The sequence below is a fragment of the Thalia democratica genome, chromosome 3 (genome assembly GCF_965202585.1).
Source record: "Thalia democratica chromosome 3, ktThaDemo2.hap1.1, whole genome shotgun sequence".
NCBI classification, from domain to species: domain Eukaryota; kingdom Metazoa; phylum Chordata; class Thaliacea; order Salpida; family Salpidae; genus Thalia; species Thalia democratica.
The window spans coordinates 51,120,865-51,131,518 of NC_139167.1; the positions used below are offsets into that span (position 1 = coordinate 51,120,865).

Sequence of the window (10,654 nt, forward strand, 5' to 3'; positions counted from 1 at the left end):
AATTGCAGGCCACCAATCTTTATACAAAAAATCTTCAGCGGGCCATAGCAGTTTAAAATAATTGCAGTAATATATATGATAATACTAGTTGAAACAAATATTTGATAAAATAAGCAATTATATGGCACAAGTTATAAATAATTATTAAGTTAAGAGTCTAATTCTAAGTTTTTAACTTAAAAAGTATTTTCATTGTTTTAAAAAAGCATATTTTTGCTGAAAAATACATCGAAAGTCCCAGATTGTTTTTCTTTGCGACCCGTAGTTTGCCGATCCCTGAAATAGTAAGCATATAAGAAAATTATTCATAAAACTATAATAAAACATATAAAAACAAAGATTAAAACAGTAGTACAAAACTTTACAGATTCCGTTTTCAATTTATTGCAAATTACTAAGTTACAATTTTAAGAACAAATAATAAGGATTTTCTGTATTTCATGGTTCCCCTGATAATTTTATAAAAATGTTTTTGGAAGCAGAAAGTTTTAATGACATAGTTAACTTTTTTTTATTGATATACAGCCTCATATTGATATACACATCTGTAACAATAGCTTATTTAAATTATTTTAAAGTGTCTTAAAACATTTTAGAAAATATAACAAATAGCTTTTATCTTTGAAAGCATGACTACGATCATTAAAAGTTTTTAATTTTCAGATTAAATTTATGCATGTATAATGAAGTTTTATAGAAAGCAATGTATGCTTAGGAAACTTTTATTCCTAGGAGCAGTTTGGCTTTTTTTAATGTGGTATCAGATTCAAAGAACTTTTTATAGAAGACCAACATTTATCTACAGTAAGTATTTTTGAGTTTTTTGTTTTACTTTTGATAAATTTTTTGAATTAATTTATATTTCATTTCTTTCGAAATAAGCTTATTTACCTTTCTAAAATAATGTAGATTAATACTTATTCTAAGGTGTGGTAGATATAATGATACCAAACCGAAACTTACAATACAGTATTATCAAACCAAAGTTTATTATTAAATATTTCAGACGAAAACCAAATGGAGAACTACACTGAACTGAGCCAAAAAGAACTGAACATAACTTTTGAAACAAATCTAAAAAATGAAGGACATAACTCTATGAACGAGCATTTAAAGTTGCCAAGACTTAACCAGCGCATAAACAACCTTTACCCACAAAAAATAGATTACAAAATGAAGCTCGACGTCACGGACAAATGCGACCCACCTCACCGAAAAGGAGAAAAGTTTGACGTCAAACGAGACGTCTTTCTGCTTCTCGTCGTCAAATCGGTTTGCAAGTTTCGTTCCAGGAGGGCCGCCATCAGGGCCACCTGGGGAAACGAACCTTGGGCCCGCCAGTTCCTGCACTTCCACGTTCGCTTGATATTCCTTTTGGGAAGCTGCCAAGAGGGAAAATCAAGCGAAAGAGGAGAAGAAAATTCACTGGAACGCGAAAGCCGGGAACATAACGACATTTTGCAGTGGGACTTTACAGAAAATTTCAGGATGGTCACTCTGAAAGATGTTCTCTTCCTGCAGTGGGTCGCGAGGAACTGCAGGGAAGTTCCGTTCATCTACAAAGGAGACGACGACGTCTTCGTCAACACGCCGAACCTGATCAAGCACCTGGTGACGAACGTGAGGCGCGAAGAAATGACGTCACTCATGCTCGGGTGGGTGATGAAGAAGTCGAAGCGCGTCGATGACGTGTCGGACAAGTATTACGTTTCCCGCGACTTGTACCCGCGCGATTTCTACCCACCGTACGTGTCGGGGGGAGGTTTCGTCATGACCGGAAAACTGGCACTCAGCCTGTTCGAGGCGACCCTGACCACTCCGATGTTTCCCATCGACGACGCTTTTGTCGGCGTCTTGATGAAAAAAGTTGGCGTTTCGCCCAAGTCCGATCCCAGATTCAAACTGTACCCGTGGCAGGTTTGCGATTTTTCCGTCGACTTCGCCTGCCACCGCGTCAAGCTGGATTACAGAAATCGAAGCTTGCTGAGGATGCTGCTGGAGAAGACGGTGCTCGCTAAAATTCCGTTAGGCGTTGCCGCTAATGACTTTTAGTTATTCGTATATAAAAAATTTATCGACTGTGACTAAAAAACTTGCTCTGCCTATTTATGAACACTACATAAGTTTTATACAAAAATAATTAATTTAATGTTTTATAACCAAATTTTCATTATTATTTTTTATTCTTAGTACTGAAAAATTTTCTCTAAACTTTTCAAAGTGTTCCTAAACAAATTATTTTGTGAAAGCTAATTGATGTTTACATAAAAGCTAGTTTTTCTAGAAATTAATTAAGTTAAACCTATTTAAAGAAGATAAGGTTATACTTTAAATTATTCAAACATCATAAAGTTTTTTTTTAGTTACTTTTTTGTCATAATCTAAACTTATAAGATTTAAAAAAATGGAAGTTAATTTTTTGAAACCTTGTTTAGATATAATTCCTGAGTAAACACTTAAGTTTTAAACAATCCTTTTCAATGAGCTAAAAAAACTTTTACCAAAAAGTGTAAGGAGATATAGATATATCTTCTAATTGGTTTGTAAAAGATATTCAAAATACTGATATTTATACTTATTTAAACATTTTTTTTGTTATATTCAATTAAGTACAACTTTATAGTAATATTTTGCAATAAATTTTTACTTGATTATATAACGTGCGCATTTTTTGATCAGTAAAAGCTGTGTAATTTTTTTCAAATTTTTGAAGACCTTAAAGATAAAAATAACTTTAAAATGCCTATATTTTTTTGAATATAAAATTATTGTCTAAATGTAGCTATAAACTAATTAAGGAGCTAGAAAACGTACATACTACTAATTAGTACACATTTATTTCAACAAGCTAGCTAAAGTTTTAGGCTAAACAAGTTAAAAAACAAATGATAAATATCATCAAACAAAAAAATAGTGTCGGTAACTGTTAGGCTTTAACTTGAATGTTAACATATGTGTGAAGTTTAGTTTACAAATAACTTTTGTGAAACAAGTATGTAAGCAATTAAATAAGTTGAGCATTTTTCAATGAGCGTTCAATTAAGTTTTCATCTTGGACTTGCTGAGGCATTGTAACAACCAATTTGTCCTCGTGATCCATCGCTTTTTTAATTGTGTCGAGGGCGTTTTGGTTTCCAGTCCAAGCTCTACGAGCAACCTTAATCACAGTTAAATAATGATGTTTCAAACTGTGTACTTTACTCTTATTTATCAAAAATTAAGTTTGTATAATACTTTTTATAAACTGTAAGTATATTAGTTTTATTAAAATCTAGTACGGCTAAATTAATAAAGGTAATTAATTAAAGGGAAACATATTTTTTTGTAAACAAAACTTAAAAAAATATATACTTAGCAAAACGTTGTTTTTATTATATTTAACTATTGAACTAGAGCTTATAAAATTTACTTAATATTTTTAGACATATTTAAAATGTTCATAACAAATTTAATATATACGGTAGCATGATGAGCAAATATAATTTTTTTAAACTAAAACATTCAACCCACTCCATTGCTGACATCCCAGTTGAGCATGCTGATCGCTTTCCTCTCGCACACGTCCGTTCCGTCCAAAATCAGCCCGAACCCCCCGTTAATCACTTCACCCCAACCACAGCCCCCACCGTTGTGCAACGCCACCCAAGTTGCGCCCCTGAACGAGTCCCCGACAAAGTTTTGAACCGACATGTCTGCAAGAGTTGTTGATGCCGATGCAAGGTATTTTGAATTGAAATTTAAAAAACACCTTTGCTTTTCTTTTAAAAACTGAGTATAATTTATTTTATTGAAAACCTATAGAAGCACTACAGAACTGCTAAATAAAATAAAAATGACTTTAAGATAATTTTCTTAAGAGGCGTAAATAAGCCTAAAATCATCAAAATTGAATAAAACAAATTGTCATAGTTGTTGTATATTTTGATTGTATAGGCTGCTTTTGCTTTTATTAAGAAGGTGTTAAGTTTATAAATTTTTGATATTAAATCTTTACAAAACTTATTATATCTGTAAATTAAAACGAGTAAAAGATGAATTTCTAATTGATATATTTACAAAATTGCAAAAGAAAAACAAAATATTCTACTAAAAATTTTAGCAGTTAGAGTTTGACCGAAGTTCTAACATATAGAAACTAAATACTTAACTGTTTTTTTTGTATTTGTACAACTATGGTTGATTTTAAACTACCTGCACAAAAAGCCGATCCATCATATACATTTGAAGTTTCACGATACGGACTGTCAGTACCACTGACATCGTGGTGATCCCTGCTCAAAATTACCGGTCCTGACAGCTTGTTTGTTTTTATTGCCTAAAAAAATAAATAAAAGTTAAACTCTTTAGAGTTTATTACCAATAACATTTATGCCACCAAGTCTAGTTGTTGGTTTTTGTATTTTGAAGCTTTTAATATATTGCAGAAAGTTAGTTTTAACTCATTGTAAATAATTAATAGTTTATAAACAGCTGTATAATATTAGAAACTTTAAATTTATGCTAGAAAAACAAAAGGAAACTAAAACTAAAAAAAAGTGTTAAGCGTTGTATTATAATTAACTCTATTAAAAATTGTCAACCATAACCAGACTCCCAAAAAAATAAGCTTTTATTTCGTAAAATAAAATACTTTGTACTAGAACTGTTAATAAAAACTGGCATACAAAAATGTATCTATGTTTAGACAAAATTAATCAAACACTAAAAAGCTTAATAATTTCTATTCAAACTTGATTAAAAGCAATTGCCATTGCGACTCGTCCTTTTTGATTTGAGTAAAGAATTCTTGCTTGTGATCCGACCACTAATTTGTGTTCGTCTGCTTGCTCGATCCACTTTAGATTGTCTTCGTATTGCTCTCTTTCCTTACTACTCACTCCCTTCTGTGGTTGAAAAATAATTTGTAAGAAAAACTATTATTGCAATAATCTTTTTAAAATCAAAAGTTTTTAGGGATTTTTTAGGCGAAATTTTGGTTTTGATCTATTTAAAAACTCATAAGTTTTGTGAAAAAAATTAAAAAAAAAAACTTAAAACTCTAGTTTGTAAAATTAAATCTAAATATGTAAATTCTTACTTACTTCATTCATTAATTTTTTTATTACTTCAGCTGCTATTTTGTCAGTTTTGAGTAAATCATCATGACTTCCTGATGCACAAACCCATCTGAAAGGACCAAAACCAAGAGAAAAAATATCTCTGAAAATTTAAACTTTACATTTACTTCTACTTATTACTTTTACATTCACATAAACTTATTGTGTACGTTAAAAAGCTTTTATCAAATTTAATAAACTTCAACAAAAATGTAGTGTATTCGATTAGTATTTGAATTTTATTAACAAACAAAACATTTACAATTTTTTTTTTAACATGAATAAGTCCAACTAAACTCATTACAGTTTAGAATTAAACTTTGAGGCTTTTAAAATATACAAAAGCATTACTGCTCTTTTATTTTAAATCAAAATATTAGCCTATCTATATGGTACACGGTTACTGAAATAACTTTGGTTAATTTTTTTTACTTTATTGCGTTTTACTTTTTAAAGTAATTATTTATTAGCCTGAAAGAAATTTTTGAGCACTTTATTGGCTAATTATACAGATTAATAACGTTGTTGTTATTATCATCTATAGTAGGTGACTTAAAATACTTTTTTTTATAAACTATTTTCAAAACTTTTAAATATGTTTCGCAGTTCATTAGTAAGTAATACTTATAATCTATACGGTAATGAAATTAAATTATAACAAAATCTTATACAATATGAAAACGCTACTCTAGCTAAGATTTGTACAAACCCCATTATGTGTTGAACGTAGCTAGGATATATGAAATCATTGGGCGAGCTTGCATTTGGTTTCAAAACTTTGCCCCCAGCATTGCTAGCTTCAAGCAAGAACGCATTTCCGTAATCCCAAAAGTACATGCCTGCCTTACTCAGCTCGTTTATTGCTTCTACGTGGCGAACTAACCTGAAATTGACATTTAAAATTTTGTATAACTTAAACTGCACACGATTTTACTACTAAAAATATATTTTTAAACAATCAGCTGTCTTTATATTTAGATGATACATTTTTGAATTAATAAAAACTAGTCTTAAAGAAACAAAAAGCAATACTACACTTATACTTCAGAAAAAAATTAGAAATTATCAATAAATTTTGTGAACAGAAAACAAATTTCAAATCACAAACATAAAAATTTAAATAAATTATACATTATTGTACGGGTATCACTCAAGTATAGAACATAAACAGTATACATCCAACTAACGTTTTTTGCACAAGCTTTTTAAAATGAGCATGATCGTTGTGCATAAGTTGCTGTGATTGGTCAACAGACATGCCTACAGGGTAATACCCTCCGTTAAAAGGCACGTGACAAGAAGTTTGGTCGGATCCGAGATCTACAAGGCAAACTCCCTCTCTTCTGTAAACTTCTACCATTCGTTCCCTGTAAACCAAAACATATTCAAATAATGTTATTTTCTTTAATTTTTAAAATAGTTTTAAAGTTAAAGAAACAAATAGACATATAAAAGAAACACTTTATTATTTATAGCTTGCAAATTAGAAGTTTATTGTATTAAATCTTAGGATATGTACTTAAATATTTACAATAAAAAAGTACGCGAAAACAAATCTTAAAACAATTTTTTTTGACGAAAATGGCAAAACTCTGCACTAATTATTATCTAGAAAAAACAATTGTTAATTCAACTTTAACTGTTTGCTTTAGTTCAAAGCTTTTACATTGTAAATATGTGATTAGTAATCATTAAAATATAAACTTGTTCTGTTCATGAGTTTTTTAAAGGTTAGACTTTATTTCTGAATATATGATACGTTTAAAATAGATTTAACTTTAATATATCTAAACTATATTTTGTGAACTATATATTAAAATAAACAAATATTTTTTCTGGGAACAAACACTAACCAAACATCTACTATATGTCCGTGGTAGCCGATACTAACTGCGGTTTTAGTTTTTCTGTAATGTTTAATGAGTCTTACAAGCTCATCTAAACAAGATGTCTTTTCGTTTATCCATCCTTGAACATAACGCTTGTTTAACGCTGTTTCATCAATCTGTTTTATTTTACAAGTCATGCAAGTGAAGAAAATTTAACATTTATTATTTAAGTTATCGGTATGTTAGTAAGATGAAAATTAAGAAAACATTGTGATCAAATATAGTTTAGTTTGAAGAAAATTTTAATCAGTAAGTAGAATTTTATTATTAGAAGTCCAAATATTTTTTATAAGATGAAATAGTGCTTACAAAATAGTATTAGTAGAAAGTTACGATGACAAAAGTTTTAAATTTTATTTCCAGATAACATCTAAAGTTTAAAAACGTAACAAACATTTTTTTTGACTACTGCACGCTAGACTTATGGACATAACTTGGTTAAAACATAATTTACAACAATATTTAAAACATTGTACAGCACATTCGCACAAACTATATTTTTATACTTAATATACATGAATACAATAGAATTTTAAAATATAATTTTAAGAATAAAACTTTAATGTTTAACAATTTTTTTTTACAACAATCTATATTTATAACTCACTTTAAAGTTTAAAAAAACTGTTTAGATCTAAAAAATACCTCAGCTTTTATTAAGTAAATCAATGACCCCGGGGTATTTTTTTTTACTTGATCCAAGTATCTTTTAAAGTGTTTATTCTATTAGCTTATTGAATAGTCTTTAAGATTGACTTTTTCAGAACTAAGTTATGCTTAGGATATCAATTTATTTTTATTAGCAAGTAAAACTTGTTTCTAAACTACTATGTAATAGAAATGGCTATTAAGAGACAAACTTCAGCAATCACTCCGATGCAACCAGATATGACAGCAGCTTTTCCCTGTGCACCACTCATACCCCCCAATCCGCTTGTTATGAATACTTTTCCTGATAGATCGTTTGTTTTCAAATACTTTCTCCCTGTTTAAAATTAAACCAAGTAAAGAAGATTGTTGTAGAATACAAAGCAAATTATTTTGTTTACTAAAGCTGTTAAAATTAAGAAAAAAAAATTAATCATTAACAAAATGTTATAATTTTTGCTGTGTTTTAAGATGCCTATGTTTGATCGTTTAACTTGTTTTATTTATTTATATGTAATGTCTAATACTTGTTAATTTTATTGTTTTAAGCAAACAAGTTAATCAAAATTCAGAAAAAAAATAATTTCAGTAAGCTTACTTTATTGTTATTCTACTCATAGAGCTTAAAAAAAATGTAGTTTATGTAACACTAATTATTTTTTTTGTCGCTTTACAACTCATACCAGCATTGATAATGGTTATTGTGGTTCCGTGAACGATGCCTTGGGGACCAATATAACAATAACTACCGGCTGTCATCTGTCCGTACATGGACACTCCCATTGCGAACATTCGGTTGTAATCTGCTGGACTCGAGTAGTTTGGTATCACCATTCCTGAAGTGTTATTGTAATTTTTTTTTTTCTTTTTTTTTTAAATATAATCAAATTCAATATCTATTTCTTTATGGTACCTGTTGTGTTTTCCTTTATAATAGTTTTAAGAAAAGATTTTAAAAAAATTAAATATTATAACTTTAAAATAGCGATAATTCTATTTAATTCAAACTCAAGTAATAATGGTTAATATATATTTTAGAAAGTTGTTGAAAGTTTGCAATTTTTTTATTAAATGATTCACCGTTTGTAATTACAAGTCTTGGGGCAGTTGGCGAGGAAGGGAAAATCCCTTGAGGGTGTCCGGAGCACATTGTAAGAGTCTGGTCTTCACTAACTCTTGACAAGTAGTTCATTGCGATCAAAAACTGAACACATAAGAGTTTATTTTTTATAATACGAATACATAAACACTTGCTTAAGTTATTCTTATGCGAATTTCGATTTTTTTAAGATATTTTTTTTACAATTCTAAATATTAAAAATACTCACGTTTGCATTAAAAACAAGTTTTATCCTAGTATAAAATAACTTTTTTTTAAATTAGTTTAAAAACCTGTGCCCAGTTGCTAAAAACTTGACCGTTTCCTCCGTATGTTACTAGCTCATGGGGAAACTGTTGATTAATATTATAGTTCAATGCTTGTATAATAATAACAAGAGCTTTTTCATTAATTAGTTTCTCTAAAAGTTTTATTTTAAAATAAGTTGATACAGTTTAAAGTTTTACCTATAAAGTTAAAAGCTTTAAAAATTTAAACAACAACTTTATTTTAGACTATTATTGCATTTCAAATTTCAAATTTTAATTTTTTAGCTAAAACTGTTGTTTGCAGAACTTTTTAAATGGTACTTTTTTTTGATAATATCAAAAGTTTAAAAACTGTTGCTCTTGTTATTTAAGTTAAGAAACTTTCAAAATAAACTAAAAAACGTCCAGAAAAACAATGTAGTCTTTGAGTTGAGTCTAGCTTGTTTTAAACAACATTCAGAAAGCAAAATTTTACCTGTGCGACTCGGTGGTCTAAATTGTTCATTATCATCAGCATTATTGCAGCAGCAGATTTCGTCTTGCAAGGATACTCGTTTATTGGATATGCTCTAAGAACAAATTGTAGTTGATTTACGTAAAAGGCTAGATTTTACGAAAAAATTAAAAGGATATAAACAAGCTTGGCTTTTTACTTTCGAACTAAAAAACTGTTTGTAACTATTTTTACAGTTATTTACAATGAAGTCTTCCACCTTATGCTTCAAAGACTTTAATTAAAGTCGTTAAAGAAATGTACATCATTAGCTTTATTTTTTTCAGCACATACTTAATTAGATATTGAAACTAAGTTTTTGTTCAAATCTGGGCATATTTTCAAGCAGTTATGAATAAAAGCTTTGTTTTCAAATACTTTAGGTTTAGAAAAAACCTACTTCATTTCAATGTTAGGAATTAGTCTGTACATGTATATATGACCATAATCCGCTAGTTCCTTTGCAAACTCATCAGCTAAAATTGAATGTTGATTGCTCGGAAAATAGCGAAGAGCATTTTTTATAGATGTCTGTTTTATTTGAAAAAAATATTTAGATCTAAACGGCAATATCTTTAATTTTCAGTGAGTTGTTTAGGAAAAGCATGATTCACCTGATAATATAGTTGATAATAAACTTTTTATCTTTTAAATGAGATAATATATTGATTTTTAGTTTTTATTTTTTGCCTGTTATATTTGTTTCGTGTATTTTTATTTATAAATTGTTAAGTGCAAATAATAAAACTAAAAATACTTTTTTCTCCTCATCAGACAGCTGATGATTTCTGTAAGGTGCATGAGGTACTTTGTCACTTCTTTCCTTTAACAGAGGTAATGGGTTTGGAATTCCAGCACAAAGTTGTTTCAAACTTATATTTTGCGAAGACATTGCAGAAAAAACCTTGTATATGCAAATTTACAGAAAACTCTGATTTGTAAGTTTTATTTTGATGATATCAATAAGTTTTAATCCTTAGATGTTTAGATTAAGTCGCATCCGAGTTCTTTTAAAACTATTAAAATGAGCTAATTTAGGTTTAGTTCAGAACAGATAAATATAATAACTTTTTTCTAGCTTTTAAAACTATAATTTTTAAGTTTTCATTCTAACTATTTTATGCTGCTTTTATTTTTTTGAATAAATTTTTCTTTTATTT

At 28.8% G+C, this 10,654-nt stretch overlaps 2 protein-coding genes across 2 annotated transcripts; one reads left to right on the forward strand and one right to left on the reverse strand.

Moving 5' to 3' along the window:
* Positions 1-1,017: 1,017 nt before the first annotated feature.
* Positions 1,018-2,052, forward strand: LOC145832372 (UDP-GlcNAc:betaGal beta-1,3-N-acetylglucosaminyltransferase 7-like). The gene has a single exon (XM_082939690.1). The coding sequence runs from the start codon at positions 1,018-1,020 to the stop codon at positions 2,050-2,052; it is 1,035 nt and encodes a 344-aa protein (XP_082795816.1).
* Positions 2,053-2,815: 763 nt separating this feature from the next.
* Positions 2,816-10,448, reverse strand: LOC145831919 (urocanate hydratase-like). Its single transcript, XM_082939272.1, has 15 exons — positions 10,252-10,448; positions 9,895-10,025; positions 9,477-9,570; positions 9,026-9,085; positions 8,714-8,837; positions 8,317-8,469; positions 7,846-7,970; positions 6,950-7,101; positions 6,284-6,463; positions 5,806-5,979; positions 5,082-5,199; positions 4,731-4,883; positions 4,192-4,315; positions 3,511-3,692; positions 2,816-3,157 (listed from the first exon to the last, which is right to left on the reverse strand). The coding sequence occupies exons 1-15, from the start codon at positions 10,384-10,386 to the stop codon at positions 3,005-3,007; spliced, it is 2,058 nt and encodes a 685-aa protein (XP_082795398.1). The 5' UTR covers positions 10,387-10,448; the 3' UTR covers positions 2,816-3,004.
* Between the last annotated feature and the right edge of the window lie 206 nt (positions 10,449-10,654).